Source organism: Ursus americanus, chromosome 1, assembly GCF_024610735.1.
Source record: "Ursus americanus isolate L20-20 chromosome 1, mUrsAme1.1.p, whole genome shotgun sequence".
NCBI lineage: Eukaryota > Metazoa > Chordata > Mammalia > Carnivora > Ursidae > Ursus > Ursus americanus.
Genome location: NC_142127.1, coordinates 2,213,141 through 2,235,545, shown reverse-complemented (window position 1 = coordinate 2,235,545; position 22,405 = coordinate 2,213,141). Strand labels below are relative to the sequence as shown.

Genomic DNA, 22,405 nt, shown 5'->3' with positions numbered 1-22,405 from the left:
AACTTTCACTTGATTCTCTGAGTCCAAAAGATGATAGAGACCATTGTTCCAGGTGCCGGGGGTGGGGGGAGGTTGGGCCTAGATCTGGTGTCCCCATGCAAAGCTCTGAAGGGAGCACGGCTGTGCATGGGGTCCATCAACATGCTGTGTGGCTGAACAGAATCTCTCCTTGCCCATAGTGCAGAGATGTCAAGAACATGCCTGCATGTAACATGCAAAACCCTTCAAAGTCCATCATCCATCTTATTTTGTCCTCCCAACAATCTGGGCACCAGGCAGATATTATTTCAAATACACTAATAGCTCAGAGGAGGAAACAGAGGCTCCTATAATTGGCCCAAAGTCATTCCTCTGGGAGCCAAGACCTTCTGGCTCCTGACCTGGGTGCTCTGCTACTCCCGACTGCATATACTCTCTAAACAAGCTATTTCATTTGGCTGGCTGGGAGGTTTTGCCTGTATTTCAAGGCACATATTAGAACTTATGAGCTCAATTCTACTTCATATAACTTGTGAAGTATTGGTCCATTTCTCACCAGAGGCCAAAGTTCAGTGGTCTAGATCATAATACTCACACTTTCAAGCCAAGAATAAAGCATGGATTTCAAGCACCAATTCTCAACCTTGACAGCCCATGGAGACATCCCCTGGGAGATTACATCCTATTTGAAAAACAGGGTGCCTGGGCCTCCCACTCAGGCCCAAACTGAATTGTGGGCATTCCCACTTTTATAAGCTTACTATGTGACTCTGTTGGATAATGAGAATGAAGACTTGCTGATTTAGAGAAATTTTGAAACTAAAGTGAAAACAGAAGAATAATTAGTGAGTTTTCTAATTGATCTTTCTTTATATAAATGGTTATGATTAAGTTCAGCTATGAGGAACAAAATCCTGAGCCATAGAGGCTTTTACAAGAAAGAAGTGCATTTTTGCCTCATATAAAGGAAGTCTGGAAGTAGATAGTTTAAGGGCTAATATGGTGTCCTCATGATGTCTCAGGCTCCTATTATCATGTGGCTTCCATTCCCAAGACCACCTCATTGTCTAATATGGTTGCTAGTGCACCAACCATCACATATGTGCTCCTGGCAGCAGGATAGGAGAAAGAAAGGTGAAGAGCATGCCTTATCCCTTTTAAAGAGGCTTCCTGGAAGTATTAGATAGCATTCATGCTGACATTTATTTGGACAAAAAGACCCAAAATACTAACCAAAAGAAACAAAAAATTAATAATTTAGATTTTATTAAAATTGAGAACTTCTGTTCATCAAGAGAATAAACAGCCAAGCCAAAGACTGGGAGAAGATATTCAGAATACATACATCTGACAAAGGATTTATATCAAGAATATATAAAGAGTTCCTACAAATTAATAAGAAAAAGACAACCCAATTTTAAAAAATGAGCAAAAGACAGATTTCACAAAAGAAGATATCCAGATGGTGCATAAGCATATGAAAAGATACTTAACATCCTCAGTTATCTGCGTAATAAAAATTAAAAACCACCTGAGATGCCTTTATTTAACAGCAGAATGACTAAAATGGAACAGATTGGTGAATGAAGGCTGGCAAGGATGGGGAGAAATGGAAATAGACATCTACTGCTTGTGATGGTAAATTAGTTCAAACAGTTTGAAACAGTGCAAATTTGTTATAAAGTGAAACGTACTTTTATATGGCCCAGCAATTCCATTCTTTGGTATTTGCCCAAGAGAAATTAAAACATTAACAATTTAATAACAACTATTTTATAAATAGCTAAAAATTTGAAACAGTCCAATGTCCAACAACAGGGGAGTGGATAAACATATTATGGAACATTCACATGTCACAGATTTAAAAAGAACCAAGGTCCTTTGCTGTGGGCCATGCTGTCATCAGGCCCAGCTTTTAGCACAGCGAAAAGGCTCTGGGCCTGACCTGGGATCTTGTAGCAGCATGTTGGTGGGTATAGTTGGGAGTAGAGGGAGCTCAGAGCTGGAGAGGGCTCAGCCTGCCACAGCCAGCACCATCTCCTCCTGGGACTGGACTCAACTGGCCAGTGTCTGCAAAGAGTTGCATGTAACACATATGACATGTAACGTATAGCTTGCAACACACAACATGTAACACATACAGTGTAAAATACACACGGCACATTACATATAGCATGTGTACATGTATAGTATACAACAGTGACTAATACTGCAGCATGTAACATACGTAGCATATTGTATGTATAGCATGCAGCACATAAGAGAGCACATGCTGTATGCTACACACAGTAATAACACACATCACATATAATACACATAGCATACAACATACACAACATAAGGCACACGTAGCATGTGACACATACTATGCATACATTTATAGCACATAATGTACATTGCCTCTAACATGTATGCATGTAACACCTGGCACATCATATGCACAACATGTAACACACATAGCACATAACACACAGAACATGTACCAGATCTGGCATGTGCACATGCATAGCATAAACCCTATGGCTGTGGTTTGCCCTTCCATGAGGGACATCTGCCCTGGATGGGCTGGCCGGGGAGTAGCTTTTTCTAGCGGAATAACCAGGCTTGTTTTGCCCCACCCATTACCCTCTACTCTTTCTTTCCTTCCTGAGGTGTGGCCTGAATAAACTAGGATAGAGAGGGAGGGATCTTTTGAAATGTGGCTATGAGCAGAATGGCCCCAGAGGCTCTTTCTGGACTGGCGTCTGCAGGTCAGTGTTGGCAGCACCAGACCTCTGGCTGCCCTGCAGGCCTGACTCCAGGCTGAGTGAGTGAGGGGAGCTGGCTTTTCTCCCCTTCACCCCACTGGGGCCCCATCGAGGGAGAAGCAACATGGAAGGAGGGCTTCTGGCTACCCTGGGATCAGGGTCTTCAGATTGTGTTCCCCAGAAACGGACCTGGATCAGGGATTCAACTGCAAGCAGCAGATCCAGGAGCTGATCCCAGGAAGCTCCAGTGTGTGAATGCGGATGTGAAGGAGGGCACTTAGAGGTCACTGCCCCTGGGACCCAGGACATCTATCCCTTCCTTCTCCAGCTACAGACGCCATGTCACAGGCAAGTAGCAGCTGCTGGCTGCTTGCTTCTGAAATCGAACCTGACTCTCCTTTTACAGCAGAAACATCCTCAGTGAAATAAGAGTTTGCCCCAAAGCTCTAAGTGGAGGAGCTAGGGGTCCAATTTTTATACTGGTCACTAGGCCGGGAAGCTTAGGACCCAGTGATGGCCACAGGTGAGTGTGAAAGGGGTGCCTGTAAGATTGCCTGAGGGCAGTGGGGCACACCCCCAGAGCCCCTTCTTTCCTGATCTGCCTCCCATCTGGATGCGAGCAGAGGTGGGACTGCGGCATGAGCCCTCAGCACCGCACAACCTGACTCAGTGCCTTCCCCTCACTCCACCCTGTCTGATGAGGCCCTACAGCCCCACAGCGGCCCAACCCTGAAGGGAGACCAAGCCCTCTCAGGAGAAGCTGGCTGCATATAGCTCACAGTGTGGCCTTCCAAGGAACAGGTCCCTTAAACAAGCTGAAACAAGAACCAGGGGAAAGGATGGTGGCGGTCTGGCTTCTCGCCAGGCCCTCAGACAGATGGTGCTGGCCTTGTGGGGGCTGTCAGTCCTCCCTCTGGCGGGGGAGTCAGAAACAGTGTGTTAGGAGGGCCAGGGCCAGAGGCCAGGCTGCTCCAGCCGATGCTTGCTGCGGGTGTCCTGAGTTGGCATTTGTTGGCAGAGGGGAGCAGTGAGGGCTTGATATGGTCATTGTTTTTTTCTCACCCCAACTTTCTCCATGACTGTGCGTGAGGTCTATCTGCATGGGCCTCCCTTAAGTTGATTGAAGGAAATGTTGATGCCAGTCCTGGGTTAAGAATAACCATGTCCAAAGGCCACTTGGCTAAAATAAAATAATAGATAGGGAACTTCTGTTTCTGGGAATATGGAGCAAACATACTTCTCCCCATTCCTCCTGCCAAGTAAAACTAAAAACCCTAAATATTTTATAGAGATAGAGATATTTTATATAGAATATCTATCTATGATTTATATCATCTATCTATATCATTTATCTATCTTTTAAAAAAAGATTTATTTATTTATTTGAGGGAGAGAGAGAGCGTGCATGAGTGGGGTGAGGAGGATCCAGAAGCAGAAGGACAAGGAGAACCCCAAGCAGGCTCCCTGCTGAGTGGGGAGCCTGACACGGGGCTTGATCTCGTGACCCTGAGATCAGACCTGAGCCCAAATCAAGAGGTACCCAGGAACCCCTATTATCTATCTACCTATCATCTATCATATTTAGACCCTGAAAGCAGAGAAAAGAAAATAGATCAGACAGGGATCTTGAGACATAAGGAATGAAATGGTAGGTTTTCTTTTTGCCTCATGTGTCCCAGAATTGGATCAGGAACAGCCAACAACCCAGAAATGCCAATGGGCATGGACAACAAGTGTCTCTTAGCCAAAATACCAGTAAAGTAGCAGCCCAGAAGAACTGAAAACTCAGGCATTAGCCACTCCACTCCAGCCAAACACTACAGGAAAATCTGTGGCCCCATGCCCACCTCCAATGGCAAAGGCCAAGTGAATATCCCAGACTATAAGAAGGCCCTAACATCCCTACCAGAGTGGGGTCAGAGAAGGCCAAGTAGGGAGCCAGGACTTTTATTACCATTGGCTGGTAAAAGCCACCTGTGAGTGTCAGTAATGAGGAGCCCCCACATCAGGTGTTAAGAGAGGCCAGATGGGGAAACTGAATTTCTACCTATAACTGGCAGTAACGAGGCAGCACCCCTTATTTCCCTGCTAGCTCAGTGTTTGTGAAAACCAGCTAAAACAGAAAGTTAAAATAAGGTCCAGAGTTTTATAATATAAAAATGTCCAGGTTTCAATAGAAAATCACTCATCATACTAAGAACTAGGAAAATTTTTTAAAAAAGATTTTATTTATTTATGTGACAGAGAGACAGCCAGCGAGAGAGGGAACACAGCAGGGGAGAGGGAGAGGAAGAAGCAGGCTCCCAGCAGAGGAGCCCGATGTGGGACTCGATCCTGGAACGCCGGGATCACGCCCTGAGCCGAAGGCAGACGCTTAATGACTGCGCTACCCAGGCACCCCAGAACCAGGAAAATTTTAAGCTGAGTGAAAAAAGATGATTAATAGATGGCAATACCAAGATTACAGAGATATTAGAATTACTTGACAAGATTTTTTAAGCAATTATGACAAAAATGCTCCAGTGAACAGTTATGAACACCCTTGAAGGACATTAAAAAACAAAGTCTTGACAAAGAACACAAGATATAAAGAAGAACCAAGTGGAAATTTCAGAATTGAATATACAATAACTGAAATACAGAATTCAGTGGATGGGCTCAGTAGCAGAATGGAAGCGACAGAGGAAAGAATCAGTGAACGAGAAGACAGACGATAGAAAGGACTCAATCTGAACAGTAGAGAGAAAAAGCAGACTGGGGAAAACAAAAACAAAAACAAAAACAAAACAGAGCCTCAGGACCCAAGGGACTATAACAGAAGATCTTACATTAATGTCATTTGAGTCCTGGAAGGAGAGAAGAAAGAAAACAGGGCACACTAAAGACTTGAAGAGATATGGCTGTAAAACCTTGCAAATTTATCAAGAGACCTAAACCTGCAGATTCCAGAAGCTGAGTGAATGTCCAACAGGATAAGCACAAGGAAATTCACTCCAAGAGACATCATTATTAAATTTTTTAAAACTAAAGACAAAGGAAAAAAAATCTTAAAAGCAGCCAGAAAAAACCAACATATTACCTATAGGGAAAGAAAGCGTTAGAATGACAGTGGGTTTCTCATCAGGAGTTGTAGAGGCCAGGAGGAAGTGTTATAATATTTTTCAGGTGCAAAGAGAAAAGGGCTATCAGCTCAGAATCCTATACCCAGTGAAAATATCTTTCAAGAATGACGGGAAAATCAAGACTTGGTCGGGGGCACCTGGGTGGCTCAGTCAGTTAAACGGCTGCCTTCAGCTCAGGTCATGATCCCAGGGTCCTGGGATCGAGCCCTGTATCAGGCTCCCTGCTTAGCATAGAGTCTGCTTCTCCCTCTTCCTCTGCCCCTATCCCCCACTCATGCTTGTACTCTCTCTCTCTCTCTCAAATAAAAAAATAAAATCTTCTAAAAAGAGAAACGTAGTCAGGATTATTCTCTGATTAATCCAGCAAAATTATGTGAAACAGATGTTTGCAAGGTCCCACGTTCCTGAGCCCTACATCTCAGCCTGGGAGACCCTGGCCCAGGCTGCTGGCAGGTGTCCCCTCCTGGTTCAGGGGCCTGGAGCCTGAGTGGCAGCCCGAGTCTCTGTGTTTGCCTCACATGCGGGCTTTTTACCATGATGGCTTCATTTTGAGAAACATAAAACCATATAGAAAAGCACAAAGCATAACATGACAAAGCCCCACGTACCCAGAAATGACAGTTGCTGTTCCTCTATCTGCCTTGTTTTCACCCTATAATATGTAAAATGTTCTAGATAAAGTTGAAGTTCCCATATTCCTCCAAGCTGAGTCCCACCCTCTAAAGAGTGAACTCTGAGAAAATCAGTGTCATGAATTTACCGCTTATCTTCCATTTTGCTTTAGTTTTAATTTTCAGCCATCTGTGTTTTGATCAGGTAATTTATTCATGTTTTCAAAATTCTGAAGGTACAAAAGGGTTCCCAGGAAAGAGCCCCTCACCCCCCAGCATGTGTATGAGCCAAGAGCAGCAGGTGGGTAGTCTTAAAGCAGTATATCCCCAGCAGTTGCTGGAATGGAGGTGTTGTCACTTGGGCTGCAGCCTTCAGCTGTATTGCCTTTGCAGAAATATCATCTTTAGTGGCTGTGCCATGTAGTCCATTGTTGTTAGGATTAGGTTTATTAAGGTGACAGAAGTTTATTAAGGTTTGTTAAGAGTGACAGAAGCTCCAAGCAGCAGCTTAAGCAAGGCACATGTTTATTTCTCTCTTATGTGTCTTGAGGTAGGCAGGCCAAAGCTGGTAGGATGGTTCCACAATCATCAGGGACCTATCCTGTTGCTCAACCATCCTCAACATGAGGCTTCTACTTCATGGTCCAAAATGGCTGCCTCACCTCCAGCCATCACATCCTTAATCTAGCCATTAGGTAGGAGTCAGGAAGGAAAGTCTTCTGTTCCTCTTTCAGGATTATGTCCTGAAGCTGCAAGTGCCATCTCCTGCTCACTGTAGGCCAGAGTTTAGTGGTGCAGCCACATCTCATTGTGAGGGGGCTGGGGAGTGTAGCTGCTGGCCGGTTGTGGTCCAATTGATCCGTGAAGATTCTGTTGCTACGGAAGGAGGGGAGGACAGGTATCAAGGGACAACTGGCAGGTTCTCCTGTGATGCCCGAGTTTAGAATCCTCTGAAGCAGACAGATAACTTCCTGCCTGAAGTGTCTGCTGAAAACAGGCAAGGACTCCAGGCCACTTCCCGAGCGACACCTCTCAGTGTGCTCAGCAAGAACGATGTGAGTGTGACAGGCAGGTCTTGGTTACCCTGGAAGCCTTGTTCCCCTGGAAGCGCTTCCTGCCAGAGCCTCAGAGCAGCCCTTGTGTGTGTGGCTTTGTCACACGGCTGGCCACTCTCTGGAGATGGCAGTGTGGAACTACTAAGCTGAGATATTCGGCTGCTCGCAAACACTGTTGTCTGGAGCTGCTGGGACCCTGAATCTGGCCTCGTGGCTCCTGGGGAAGGGCAGGCACCATCGAGAACAAAGCAGCACTGCCGAGCCCCAGCCGCAAGGCTCCAGGCTGGCTCCCTCGAGTCTTGGAGAGGCTGCGTCTTGAATGCTTGGCTTTATGTTTAAGAAAGAAAAGTGGCTCCTCTGCCTAGGCTTCCTTTCCCAGAGAAGTCTCCAGGGTTCTGATGAGCTACAGACGGGGGCAGGAAGATGGGGCTGGTGAGGACAAGCTCATCAGCAGGGAGGGTGGGAAGCTGCTCAGGAGGAGAGGAAGGGGAAGGCACCCCAGGGCTCCGAGCTCTGTGCCCATGGCCTTCGCCAGGGCCAGGCACTGGAAACAACATGGATGGGCTGAGAGAGAGGCAGAAAGAGGCACCATCCCCAGCCTGTGTGGGACCTTGGAGCCGGGCATTTGCAGGATGGGGCTGCCGCAGCAGAGTAGAAATGGGAGTGTGGCAAATGTGGACGGAAAGCAGGCCTCCTGTGGCTGATGGGAGGGTAAAAAGAACCTGTGCCTGCTGTGGGGTGGGGGTCCCCGCAGCACGGGGAGGGGCTGGAGAGAGGGGCAGCAGTGCCAGCAGAGCTGAGGTGGGGACTCATCACAGATCATCAGAGGGGACAGACTGGCTCTCAGGAGGCATCTCTGTGCCTCACTCAAGGCATGAGGCTAGACCCTGAGTCTTCACTGTCCTGCACACCCTGCAGTGGAGCTGGTGAGGACAGAGGCTCGCAGTCCCAACCAGGCCTGGTGGCCTTCTTGACAAGGTGGCTTGGGGTTCAGCAGGGGAGGGGGGGCGCATATGTGAGCACCCTGCCACCCATCACTGGGGGATAGGAGTGTCCCCTGGGCCTCGATTCACCCAGAAAGGAGGGGAAGCAGAGGGGGGAGCCCTAACACACCATTTCTAACCAGTACAGACTGTTAACTTGAACAAATTAAAAAAAAAAAAATTAAACCCACATCAGAGGGAATGGAGACTTGAAGCTAGGTTGTGAGCAGTTTCTTTACAAAGGGCATGTTTGGGGGCATATCTGGGCAGTGCCATGTGAATTCCTCCCCTGGGCCTGCCCAGGAGCCCAGTTCCCCACCTGGAGCTTAGAGTCACAGCGAAGAGGTCCCCCAGGACTCGGCGGCTGTGCTGGGAATGGAGGGATGGGGGAGGTCCAGCGGGTGTGGGGCCAGGGGAATCTTTGTATTTGTTTGTCAGGGAGAGAAGGCAGGCTGGGTGACCCTACCCAACTTCTAGAAGCAGGAGACAAGATGGCACTGACCAGGAGGGGATGCATGGGGCTGGCGGGCAGGGGACCTTGAAAATTGTCACAGTCCTTTGAGGGAAAGAGAGGGAAAGGAGAGGAGATCTGAGGTGTGCCCATAGGCTGGGGCCCGTGTGGCTTTGCTCTATGGTGGGCGGCATGGCACGGCAGGTGTGCTAGAGCTGGTGGTGGGAAGGGTCAGGAGTGTGCCCCTCCCCAGTGGCTTGTCTGGGATCACGGCTGGAGCTGGAGATGAAGCCCTAGTCTGCAGAGTGCCCTCCCCGGGTCTGGCTCCTCCTCTGGAAGCAGCCTTCCCACTTCACGGAGAGGGGCCAACAGCAGGTCAGTGGTCCAGTAGGAATCCAAACCCTGATCTGACAGCACGCGGTAGGTTTCTCCACTGCCACAGCAGGGAGAGGAGCCAAGACCAGCTCCTCATTGTGGGGGGTCTCCTGGGCCACGGAGATGAAGCCCTCCCAGCTAGGCCTTGTCAAGGGGGCTGGGTACCCAGTGCACTAGGGCAAGAGCTTGTGAGGAGGGGGCTGGTCAGCCAGAAGGGGATGTGAGGCAAAGGGTCCCCATGACACTGATGCACACGGCTTCCTGTGGAGGCCTCCTAGGCTTGGAGGTCCGTGAGACCAGGTATGTGCTCCCAGGAGGGGACTGTGGGCTGCCATTCCCTTGGGGTTGGCCTTCAGCCCCCAGGGAGCCTGTGTGCTGTGCACTGGGAGCATGGGGGGCAGAGGCTGGGCTCCTTCCTGTCCCACTGTTAAAAGGGCACCATGCCCAGGCAGGGTGAGTAGGGACTACTTTCCCCCAGGAAGAGAGAATTGGAACCACACGGAGCACTGTGTGAGGACAAGGGCTTTTGTGGTGAGGATCCAGGGAACGCAAGTTAGTAGCAGGCCCACCCCAGGAAGTGACAGCTGTTGGTCCCGGTAGGAGTGTCGGGTGTGAAGAAGGGACAGCAGGGGAAGTAGCGAGGGGCTGGATGGGGCTGGATGGCCGCTGGCCACGATGGGGAGGGGGGCTGGTCCAAACCCAGAGATCAGAGGAGCTTGGTCAGACTCGAGTTTGCCCAGCAGTGCAGGAGGGCCGGGGCCCACATGGGTGGATGGCGTCCACTCACTGGGTGACATGGGGGAGGCTACTGCTGAGTGCAGGGAGGGGGTGAGGGGCTGGGCAGAACCCAGGAGCCTCCCCAGCTTCAGGCTCAGGAAGGCTTGAAAGGGGCCTCCAAGAGCGAGCAGTGCTAGGGGGATGAAGGGAGGAGGGGCAGAGGGAGAAGAAGAGAGGATCTTCAGCGGGCTCCATGCCCAGTGCGAGCCCCATGCGGGGCTCGATCTCACCACCCTGAGACCATGACCTGAGCCAAAATCAAGAATTGGTCGCTTAACAGACTGAGCCACCCAGGCGACCCAAGGGGCCTCCAACGTAAACAGAAGTAGGATGATGGAAACTCTCGTCTTTGCGGGGAGGTATTCTCAGGACTGACTTTGTCTCATCGGGACCCTGTGTTCCCTGTTGGGGAATCAGGCTGCAGGCTCCAAATGAAATGTTCAGGGAAGGCCAAAGCCAGGGGTGGGGGGTGGGTTGGAGATGTGGCGTGCCGCACAAGTCTTTCCACATTGGGGTTCCATGTGGAATGCCTCCCTTGCGGGACTCTAGTTACTAAAGAGATGCTCCCTCATGGATTTAGATGGTCAAGAACGCTGTTTGGAGCTGAAGGTAGCAACCAGGCAGTGGCCACCTTTGTCCCGTGGGACTGCTGTGGGAACTAGCAGTGACCCCCACGTCCTGGGGTTCCGCTCTGCCCCTCAGCTGTTCAGGGCCTCCTCTGCGGCCAGGGAAGCCTCAGCCACCCTGCCCTTCCCCCTGGTACCTCCCCCCACATGGACAGGATGAAGTAGGAGTATCCAGACACAGAATTTGGGAGGGGGAGGAGGGCCTTGAGGTCTGAAGCACTGGCTCCAATACAGCTTTTCTGGAGTCTTGCGTGGGAAGTCACTGGGAACTGATTCAGCCTCCCGGGACCCTCGCGGAAAAGCAAAGTTGGTGCACTTGGGCCCCTGGCCCTAGCACCATCCAGCAACAGCTAGCTCCTGGCTGTGAGTAGAACAGATCCATTTCCCTGAAGAAAAGGCAGCGAGCTGACAGCTTTTAACAGCCCTGTGGCCACACGAAGACCCAGAAGTTAAGCAAGGGCTCTCCCTCCCTGTCTTATCAGAGAACTAAAACCCATCAGAGTGTGATGCCGGAACAATCTCCCATGTGGCATTTGTACCCCAGTGTTTGATGGAATCTGATCATGAGAAGACAACCCGACTTATGCAGACGTTTTAAGAGACAACTGGTCTATGTGAAAATGTCAGCGCTAAGAAAGGGAAAAAGTAGGTGGTGCGGGGTGGGACTCTGGGGTGAAAGGAGACGGGAACCGCAGGACAGCACAGCCCTCGGCTCACAAGTGCAACCTGAAGATGTTGTGGGGACAACTGGGAAATGCAGACACAGACTGTATGTTAGCTGACATTACTGAATTTCTGTTAAATTCAGGGAGATGATAATGGGGTTGTTTTATAGCAGAATGTCATTTCTTAGGAGCTGCATGCTGGTGTGGTTAGAAGTATTCTGAGGACTGCAACTTATTTTCAAACATTTCGGAAAACTGCGTCTGAGTGTATGTGTGACTGTGTACACGCGTGTCTGTGTGGACTCGTGTGTGCACGTGTGTACAGACAGAGCAAGTGTGAGTGCAGCACAACGAAACGTGACAGAATGTTAATTCAGGCAAATCTAGGCTAAGGGCTGATGGGTGACCACGAGCTATTCTTTCACTTTGTTGTTTGCAATCTTTCCAAATTAAAAGTTGAGGAGAAAGAGGTCACCGAGAAGCACGTGGTGTCTGCATTTCTCAGCCTCACTTGGAGCTGGGGTCCTATTCTCAAGTGCTTGCAGTGGATGGCTACTAAACCGGGCTTTGTGGGGACGACAGGCACACCTCTGCCTTTCACAAAGCGCTGCTCCGTGAGAAAGTGTGGGAAGGCCTCCTTCCTGGGCTGCCCGCACCTGAGGGAGGCCCCCTGCCGCCACCTCCACCCTTGTGCCGGATGCTCACTTTGAAAATCAAACCCCAAAGGTCTGGTCACACCGCGTTGGGCGGAAGGCTGTCACCACAGACCACAGCACACCCGCGCTCCTTGTCAAGGGTTTATTTCATCTGCTAACATTCATTCTTGACCTAGACAAAAACAATCAGATGATTATGACTTGCTTTTCCATCACCAACTTGTTTGTCTTGTATGAATAACCAAAAGATTTCTTCTCAACACTTTTTTTTTTAATAAGAAGCTATAAATAAATAAAGCTTTAAACGCTCCTGGGTTCAAGTTAAACACTTCCAGTTCCCAAGAAGGTCACAGACTCATTGCTTGGACAGTTCTGCCGTCCCTGGTTCCTCCTCTGGGAGGGGACGTTGCAGGTCTGTGTGGGGAGTGGGCTGTTTGCTCACTGCGTGTTGCCTCTGTCCTCTCAGCCCTGGCCGAGCCCCTGGGCCGGGTCCCCATTTGTGGAGCCCCAGCAGGCGGCAGCGGTTGGGGGAGATGCTGCAGGCACGAGGAACCTTCACCTCCACGCAGGCGGCCTGAGCGGAAGTGCTGGCCTGGAGGCTCGCGGGGCCTAAGGGCACCGGCAGCTGGTGCTGTCTCTGGGCACCTCGGCCTGGGTGCTGGCCCCAGACGGGACCGCTTTCCAGATGCAGCAAAGAAACCAAGGAGAGACCCGTGTTTCTGTGTGAATTGGGACAACGGATCATAAGTTAAAACATTCCAATATGTACAAAAACAGATCCTACACTCAAGCCTGCACACACAGGAAGCCCACCTCGAGGAGGGCCAGGTGCCCAGGGAGTGGGGCAGAAAAGGGCCGAGCTTTCCATGTACGTATGCCCTGGAATTGACCACCCCCTGATGGAGGCGACGGCAAGGCCCCAGCACCTGACGTGCTTGTGCAAGACCCCAGAGTTCTCACGAACGGGTCCCGCCCTCCTCCCTGGAGCACGCCCATCCCACAGGATGAATGTCAGAACAGATCCCCCATGCTGACCTTCACGACCCCTTGAAAGAACCACTCAGTCACTTGAACACTTGCCTGCTCAGCATGGCACACCCACTCTGGGGGGGTGGTCCTGGGCTGGGCTGCCACGGTGCCCATCCCAGGCTGCTGAGCACTGCCCTTGGGCTACCAGATGAAGTGGTCAGTGCAGGAAGCAGGAGCTGTGGACACCATCCCTATGCCAGGCCAGCAAAGACTAAAGGCTGCTTCCTTTCCTCCCGGGTGGCCACCTCATTTGACAACACTTTAGCATCTCCTGTGCTATGGAAGGTTCCTTGCTTCCACACCTCTGTGGTGGGACGGCTGTGATGGCTGAAGAGAACCTGGGGCAGGGAGGGCCCCTGGTAGATCTGCCCATGAGGCTGCTGCCCTCCAAACAGGCCAGCCCTGGCCCTTACTGCCCTTGTGCCTGCAGGCATGTGTGGGTCCTCTCCTGGAGAGACATGGCACTCACCCACCTCGGGTGTGGGACTCACACTCTGCTCCCCAGAGCCCAGGTCTTGGGCCCCATGTGGGGAAGAGCACCCCCAGAGGAGACAGTGGCCTGGCCTCCTGCAGCACAAGACGGGTAGGGCATGGGGTATGTGTTTACGACGGATATGGAACATGGCTTCTCCAATCTGCAGGGCTGCCAGGAACAGGGCCTGACCAGCTTGTGGGCAGGGGGTGGGCAAGGGGAAATGCAGGGAGAGCCTGGGGTGGGAAGGACTGTGTATCTGGGTACCAGGGAGCCACTGAGAGCATTTCTTCCAACTCTAGTTGAGACTCTGAAAGACTGAGTCCCCTTTCCTGGCCATACAGAACCACCATGGCCCCGAGATACGGTTCATAGACAGCAGGTACAGTCTGCCGTGTTCTAGCCAAAGGAGGCTTGATTGTACTTTTGCACACGGGGCTGTGGGAACAGTGGGGTGTGAGCCCTGAATAAATGTCCAAGCGATGAGCCCGGGGCCAGGGACAGTCTACCAAATCTCAGAGGGTCAGAAAGGTAAATGGGGCAGGGGAAACTCTCCTCCTGTCTTGCTGGTCTGGCTAGGTGGTCACCTCCAAAGGCCAGTTGTGGGGGGCTTGGACACAGGTGGCAGCATCCTTGGACAGAGCCTTACCACTCCTGGGATGCACTTTGCCCACAGAATGGGGGCAGTGCATGTGGGCCCATCTCCCTGCAGCCTTCCTCAGCCTAAGGACTATGGGAAATGGGGCGGAGGGGTCCCAGAAAGTGTGCTTTGATCTCATGACCCAAAGCATGAAGCCAGACTGTGCGTTCTGACCTTGGGCCAGAGAGTGGGCTTCCCAGGGGAAGGACTAGAGTCTTCTTGGTCCCGTGAGGTGGATGGCCCTGACCGTCAAAGACGGGTGAGCTAGGAGCTCCATTCCTGAGGACACCTCAAGGGGCTGCCTGTGTGCCCAGGGAAGGGGCTTCACTCAGGCCCAGGGGCCCCAGGGTCACCAGTGACCAAGGGACTGCCTGGGGGGCCTGAGCCTGGGAAGGTGCCTGGAGCTGGTGTCAGGCTGCTCATGGCTTGTGGTGGGGAGAGAGAAAGCAGGGGTGCACAGTGGGTGTAGGTCGCACTCCTGGCGGGGCAAGTCTCATCTCCACTCTCTGCTTTTTCTTGTCTTCAGACCTTCGGCCACTGTGAGTGAGCTGAGGCTAGGAAAACAAGGGCGCCGCCTGCCCCTGGCCCCTGCCTGGGGTGTCCCTCAAGCACACACTCCTCCGGCCTGGGGGCTTGTACTGGTTGACTTCTCACACCCCTGTCTGGGAGGAACAGTGAGAACCAGCCCTGCCGGCTGCCACGTCCCACTCCCTCATCCTTTCTCAGCACGCATCTACCTTCTGGTGAGCGCATCTAGGACCCTCTCCCCACCAGAGTTCTGGGTGGGTTGGTCTGTCTGATTTCACCTCCCCTCCCCCGCCCCCCCGCCCCCAAGGGGCCACCCCCCACGGCCGGCCACCACTACCACTTCTCGATGATGTGGCTCATGTAGTCCTCGGTGGGCACACGGCCTGGCTCCTCGGCATCCTCCCGCGGCAGCGCCTCCTTGGCGCGGTGCAGCAGGCGCTCCTCCCGGCTCTTGAGACGCTGCTCCCTGCGCTCCAGCTGCCGCTTGTACTGGTAGCGCTGCTGGAAGAGGTCCTTGGCGTAGTCGTAGAGCTGCATGTCCAGGTCGTTAAGCTCCTCGATGCGCCGGATGGTGTCCTCGTCCACCTCCACGCCGCCCGCCCGCGTGCTGTTGTACTGCATGAAGGGCCGGATGAACTTGAGGTTGAACGTCCGCTCGAACAGGTACTGCGTCTTGCGCTGGAACTCCGTCAGGCCGAAGAAGGCCATGCCCCGCAGGTTCTTCTTGGCGCTCTCCAGCAGCAGCTGGGCCCGCTTGCCCTCAGGGATGAAGGACAGGTTGTAGCAGCCCACCAGGCTCAGGTCGGCCAGCATGCGCACCTGCCGGTTGTTGGCCAGGTTGTAGGGGCAGTCCATGAACTCCTGTAGTGTGCAGCCCGACCAGTCCGTGCCCTCGTAGCAGGGTGGCAGCTCCTCGGGCGTGGGCGTGCGCCCGTCACACATGTGCAGCGAGGTCTTCCACGTGGCCCCCCGCTGCACATGCCGCCACTCGCTCAGGTAGCGGGACACGGGGTCGCGCAGCAGGGTGATGTAGTAGAACTTCCTGTAAGGAGACAAGGACGGGGGTAAGGTAAGGGCACAAAGGGGGGTTGTGTGGGGTAACTGGGGGCCATTTTGGGGTGAAGGAGGAAGGAGGCTGGAGCCCCACATCTGACTGGGTGTATCCTGGGGGACCCCAGGCACCTCTGATACCAACCTTTATGTCCTCCGAACAGCCACTTCTGAATGAGAAACCCAGAATCTGAGATGTGACCTAACCTGCAAAGGACACATGGCCACCATCGTGTCTGCCAGCTGTGGCCATCACGGTGTCGTCCTGTAGTGCCTGGCCTCAGTGCCTCCTGAACCCTGGCACAGGCTCGCCTGAGCCCCAAGGCCGCCCTCCAGTCTGCTCACTCCTCAGAAGGGACAACCTGTCTTTGCCCTGCGGTGGGCAGAGTTGGGAGCCCCAGAGCCAATGCCACCTGGAACCGGTGGCCAGCTAGGTTCTGCTCAAGGGGCCACTCAGCAGAGGTCACTCACAATCGCAGGCTGCATGTGCAGGCCTGGTCAGGGGCTCCAGCAGGCCCACTCCACCCCCGCTCCAGTGGGGGAGAGGCGCCAGTAGACCACCCAACCCAGGACCCCCAGGTGACCCATCATTCATAATTTATTATCTTGTCTCCCAGGAACTGCTTCCATGCCAGGAAGTCATGCACCCCTCAAGATGCCACGTCCCCGTGCTGTATGCAAGGGGCACCCATACCACGGGAGCAATGCCTCTCTGTATGACAGGCACCCAGGATGACTCATGTCCCTGCTCAGCAGCATGACTGGCCTGATGGCACCAAGACACAGCGGGCAGTGCAGCAGCTGCCAGATGCTCCTGTGACAGGCCTGGTGTGTGTGTGTCAACCTCAGAGAGGTTATTCTTGGAAGCCTCTCCTCCAGGGCTGGTAGAACTGGCTGCCAGTGCCTGGTGGGAGGAGTCCCAGGCCAAGGAGAACCAGGTCCTGGCAGGAGCAAGGAGAACCACTCCTGGGGTGGAGAAGCTCCAGGAAGGGACCGCCCCCCTCCACCCCCAGACAGCAGCGTGAGAGCGCATCCACACTGCCCCCTCCTCACTGAGGCCCAACAAGAGCAACTAATCTACCAACCCTCCCACTGCCCCCTGGGAGAGCTGCAGGGGCACAAAGCACCTCGAGGGGTCTGCTGGCAGTGTGTTGATCTGATTGCACTTCTCCCAGGGGGCCCTGGGGGGTGGGCATGGCAACTGGCAAAAGCAAAGGTGGTGGGGTGCAACTGCAGGTCACCCCAGGCTGAGGGAGGAGCATCTAGAAAACTGCAAGGGGACAGTTCTGAAGGGGCCTTGGGATCCCCCAAGCAGAGGGGCGGAGGGGTAGCCAGCCAAAGGCTCCAGGGTGGGGTGAGGGAGGCAGAGGGAAAGACTGGTCCTTCTATGCGGATTGCTGAGGAGACAGGGCAGCAGTCGGCCACAGGACAGCCCCTGTGGCTCCCATTGGCTGGTACTGTGCCACCCAGGTCGGGGGGTGGATAAGGCAGACAGTGGAGAGCACCTGAGCAGTGGGGGTCAGGGGCCTCTTTCTCAGCAGAGAAGAGAGCAGGACGGGCATCCTGATGGCCAACTCCTCCCTGATGCCTGGGATCTGCTCTGTGATCTCCGCCTCAGGCCCTCGTTCACTCTGGAATCACCCTCCCTGTGTACTGTGCCCCAGGCTCAGCACCGACCGCTTGCTTCCGGCCTCTGCAGGCAGCTCACGTTCCAGCTCCTGCAGTGCGGGGAGCCCTGCACCCCCCATCTGACCCCAGCTCCTGTGCAACACACTTTGGTGGCTCTTGCTGCTCTTGGAAGATGCACAAAGGGCCACCTGCCCCCTCCTACACCCTCTGACCAGCAGACTTCCTTTTGACCCTCTCTCTGGCTCCTCGGGAGAAACTCCAGGGCCTTGGCACAAGCTGTGTTCTCTTCCCTCTCTGCTTCATCAGCTGACTCTGGCTCACCCTTCAGACCTCAGGCAGTGCCACCTCCCAGGGGAGCCTTGTGCTCCACCTCGGGCCTCTGTCACACTGACCGCTCAGCTCACTTGACCAGAGCCTCCTAAGGGGAGGGAGTGGGCAAGAAGGAAGCTGGCTCCTGCGTGTGTGCTAAGTGGGGCCAACATGACTCCCCAGGGTCCAGACTGAGATGGTCAGAGGATCCAAGACAGAAGGCACCTCAGGGAGGTCATCTCACACAGCACCTCAGCCCCCATGGAGGACACCAAGCCTGAGAGGTTAAGCTGCTGCCTGGAGGTGCCCACTGGCTTCAGCACAGGGGTGGGGTGGGTGGCTTCTCCTCAGTGGCTCTCCTCTGCAGACCCTGGTTCAGTGAGAAAACCCCTACACGCGGCCAGGACAAGAAAGGTCAGTTCACTTAAGGGTCAACTTTCTAGGAATGAAGTAGAAGACATTTATAAATCCTGACCACGTCAAGTGGTTCTGAAGAGGCCAGGACAGGTAGACACACAGGGACGCACCCAGAAACACGCCTATGAACAAAGGCAGCCCCACGTGCAGGTGTCCACTGCCTGCCCTGCCGGGTCCTGCATGTGCCCTTAGGCCCCACGGGGAGGCTGCGGGTTAGCTGGACTTCCTGCACGCCTGTGGGGCTCTGATCACTCACATGGAAATGGGCCAGCCTGGTCGTTCCTCCTGAACACAGAAAAGCAGAGTTTGAGTGTCAACGGACAGAGAGGCTTGTCTACTTGGTACCAGCCGAGGCCAGCTGGAGTCCAACATGGCCCCAAGGTGACCTCTGCGGGCGAGAGCACACCGTGCACGCAGAGCATGGGCACCCCTTCCAGCGTGTGCCCCCACGGTCTTCAGGCTGAGGTCCCGTGTTAGCACTAGGCTCCATCCCACCACAGGGGCAGGCTTGGCGGAGGCTCAGCTGCTCCCAGACCCTCACGGGTCCCTGTGATGGGAACAGGGCCAGGAGTCCTCCCACTGCTGATGCCTCCAGGTCCTGGGGAGACCCGGTGTGGACATCCCTGGAGCCCCTGGCTGTGAGTCTCTCCTGTCGTACTGATGTCGGCCAGAGATGTAATGGGTTACCCGGTGACCTACAGCTGCCATCTGGACAGCCAGGATTGATGGGAGTCCTATCCTCGGAGGCAGGCCCACCTGCTTTTCAAGTCCCTCTGCTCCTAGCCCAAGAGGGTATGTGACCTACCCAGGGTCACACAGCAAGTCGTGAGGCAGGACGAGTTCAGGCTGCTTCCTCAAAGCCCATGGTACGAGCTGCCCTGTGCCTGGTTAGATAGCTGGGCTGATTCTGGCAGAGATGCCAGGATGTTTGGGGGCTGAAGGCCCCATGGGTGGGGTCACTGAGGGGTCTCCAAGGGCGCTGGTGTCTGGATCTGGCAGGTTCCAGAAGATGCGGACGAATCTTCTTGTCTTTGGAGCTTCCTGTCCGTGCTCTCTGGTGAAGCCTGAGACGTTGACTCCCACTGAGCCTCTGGGGTTCACGCTGATCCCACAGCACCCTGTGCACCACACGCGTGTTAAATGGAGTGGCTTCTCTTCTCGCTGCACCCCTGGATGCTGGCCCAGTTGGGCAGGAGCAGGGGCTCACCCATGCTGGATTACTGGGAAGGGCATCAGGATGGAACATGCGGCACCTTCCCTGTGCAGGACATTGCCATGCCCTGGGCGATGCCCTCCCCCCACTCTGTCCCCCAGACATGGCCTATGATGGAGAAAAAGGGCTCAGGCAGACTCTGGAACCTGCTCAAGAGGCCAGCAGCCCCAGGCCTCCACCCAGCTCTTGTCTGGACAATGTGGGAGCCTCTGCAGGCGCACACTCCTAGTCTGTTGGCCTCTTCAGGACCTCATGAGCCTGACACCCACCTCCACCTTGCCCACCCTAGTCCTCACTTTCACTGCTGCCATGACACAGAAGGTAGCTCTGGCTACAGGCCTGTACCCTGGCCATTCTCTGCCCAGGAGCCCTGCTCCTGTCTCCCTGACGCTGCCCTCTCTGCCCATTATACACACCACCAGAAACACTGCTGTTCATGTTCTGGTTTATTGTCTGATGAAAGAGGGTATGGGGGCATTGTCCAGAAATGAACAGAGGGCAGAGAGTGGTGTGGGGCAGAAGAACCCCCCAGAAGACTGACCACACCCCACATCAGGCAGCTTCCTATGAAGGTGCCAAGGGGCTCATGACTCAGGGATACAAGGAACTGGGCAGGGGCCAAACAACAGTCAGCACCCTCACTGGTGTCCCCAGCACCTGCCCTCCCTTGTCCAGACAGCTGTCACCAGGGTAATTGAGACCCTGCCCCAGAGCAAAGTTCTTCCTGTACTGACATCTGGGGTCCCCCATAAAACTGGGGGCTTTCTGCCTATCACTCTCCAGCAGGATCTGTCCATTGCCAACCAACAAGGTTTCCAGAAAGAGGGGAGTGAGGAGGCAGAGGGGAGATGAGGAAATAATGAGAATTCGATTATATAATTCGTTTAGCCTGAAATGGCTCCCCAGGTGCCTGCAAGTGAACGTGGGGAGCAGACCCAGGATTAAAGAGATGGCCCACGCAGCACCTGGACAGAAAAACAGAACACACAAAGAGGACTGGCTGTCGGAAAGGGACCCACTTTCTCTAGCCATACCATATGCTACATATCAATGGAGCAAGGGCTTCAAAATGCTGAGGGAAAAGGACCAGTGACAGGTCAGACCCCACCAAACTATCAAGCAAAAGTGAGGGGCGACTGGAGACATTTCAGACATGCAAAGACTCAGGACATTTATTTTTCATAAATCTTGCTTTAGAAAGACATTGGACTAGGTATCTTATTTAGTAAACAATAACAACAAAAAATTTAGCACGGGAGACAGGAACTCAAACCCAGGAGAGAGACTGAACGTGTCAATTGTGCGTCCCGCTGGGCCTCCCAGGAGCAGAGGCGCAGGGGTTCCAGGAAAAAAGGGGCATGGACAGATTACCTGCTGCAACAGGATATTTGTGGAAAAAAATTCACTTGGAAAAAATTACGTTTATGAAGATAAAAAACAAAGCAAGTAAAAAAAATAGGGCTACCATTAATTCCAGGAAAAAACAAGAATATAAAAAAAGAAAGTAAAGCATTCTATTAGGCAAAAGAAGTAAACAATGCTTTTAGAGACATCATAATGTACACAGTGACTATTGATTTAATAAAAACTTGAGCTTTTTACTCGACTTGGAGGATGGGTGGGGTATGGAGAAGGATGTGCAAAGGCTTAAGAACATTTAATCTTCATCTACCAAACAAGAAAGCAAACAGATAATGTTTAAATCAATAAATCAAGAAATAGCACCATAAATTATTTAGAAATATAGAAGTAAGTACATGAAGAATACTGAAAAGAGCTGCAAGTGATAATCTGGAGAGGATGGAAAGGAAAGCAGATCTGTTGGTTTTTACTACAAGCCTCCTGGAACTATTTGTCTTGAAGCCTGTATGTACACTATTTTAACTAAAACATTAAAAATACAACAATGAGGAAACTGGCCAAAAAAGCATATGGAAACATGCTTCCCCTTCATCAGACATTGAGGAAATGGCACACTGAGCCACGATGTGATACCCGCTAGACAGGCGAAACAGAAGCAGGGCAATGCCAGCTTTCAACAACTGCTAATGGGATGTGAACTGGGGACAGTTGTTATGGAGTGTCTTCACTGGAAAGCTGAAGGCACACCCATACCCTGTGACCCGATTCCTCTGGTAGGCACACGACCCAGGGAGACCCTGTTCAGGCACCCTGGAAGGTGGGGGTAAGACTGTCCACAGCTGCATGCTGGCGACAGCCCCAGACACCCGCCACAGTGGCATGTGACCGTAAGCCGTGGTGTACTCTTCCAGCGGAATACTGCTCAGCAACACAACTGAACCACCTATGGTTACAACAACTCGGGTCAATCCGATGAATAAGATGTTGCAAAGGAAAAGCAAATTAAGAAAATTTAATAGAGTATGATGATACTATTTATAGTTTCCAAATATAAACACAGCCAAAGAAAGTACTATTTAGTGATACACACATAGATGTTGAAATTAAAAAAAAAAAAAGGTGATGAGGTGATACACACAAAAATTCAAGGCAGAAGTTGGCCTCCGCGTGTGCTGGGCTGGGAGGGATGCTGGGGACGGCCCTAGGTCACGGCGGCTTCCAGGGCACTGATCACATCCTTCTTAAGGTAGGCCATGGAGGTGTGGGGTTATTTTATGTCTTATTTCTTATGTACATTATGCAAATTCTCTTGTATGTTTACAAAACACTTTGTGATAAATAACGGTTTAAAAACGTTTTACCACCACCACCAAGATTCTCCCTAGCAGGCTTTGCAGGTGAACTAGCATTTCTGCCAAACCAGGAGCCTCGGTTTCCCAAAGTGCAGCAGTCCCCTCTACCTTTGCTCCCATGCCTCCCATCCCTCTGCCTGCAACCCCCCCGCCCCCCGCCACCTACTTGTTAACACTGCCACAGTGAGTAGTGTAAGGTCTGTGGAGGACCCCCTGTGGGCATCACCTTTGGGGATGGTGAGGGTGGCCAGTTTTCCAGGCCAGCAGGGGCTGCCTGGCTTGTGAGCTAACCTTGGTAGAGTGAGCTGGCTGCTCTGTGACCTCTCTAGGAAGGAACCACAACTCCTCCCAAGCTGG

At 52.8% G+C, this 22,405-nt stretch overlaps 1 protein-coding gene across 2 annotated transcripts in view; it reads right to left on the bottom strand.

Annotated features, from left to right (window-relative positions):
- Positions 1–22,405, bottom strand: part of HS6ST1 (heparan sulfate 6-O-sulfotransferase 1) — a 59,478-nt gene that overhangs the window by 890 nt on the left and 36,183 nt on the right. Inside the window, exon 2 of one of the 2 annotated variants that reach the window (XM_087869815.1) lies at positions 15,054–15,758. In XM_087869815.1, coding sequence (XP_087725941.1) covers positions 15,054–15,758 — 705 coding nt within the window. Of the gene's footprint in view, positions 1–12,175; positions 15,759–22,405 lie in introns of those variants that run through there. The other variant, XM_045777663.2, reaches the window with a different exon arrangement.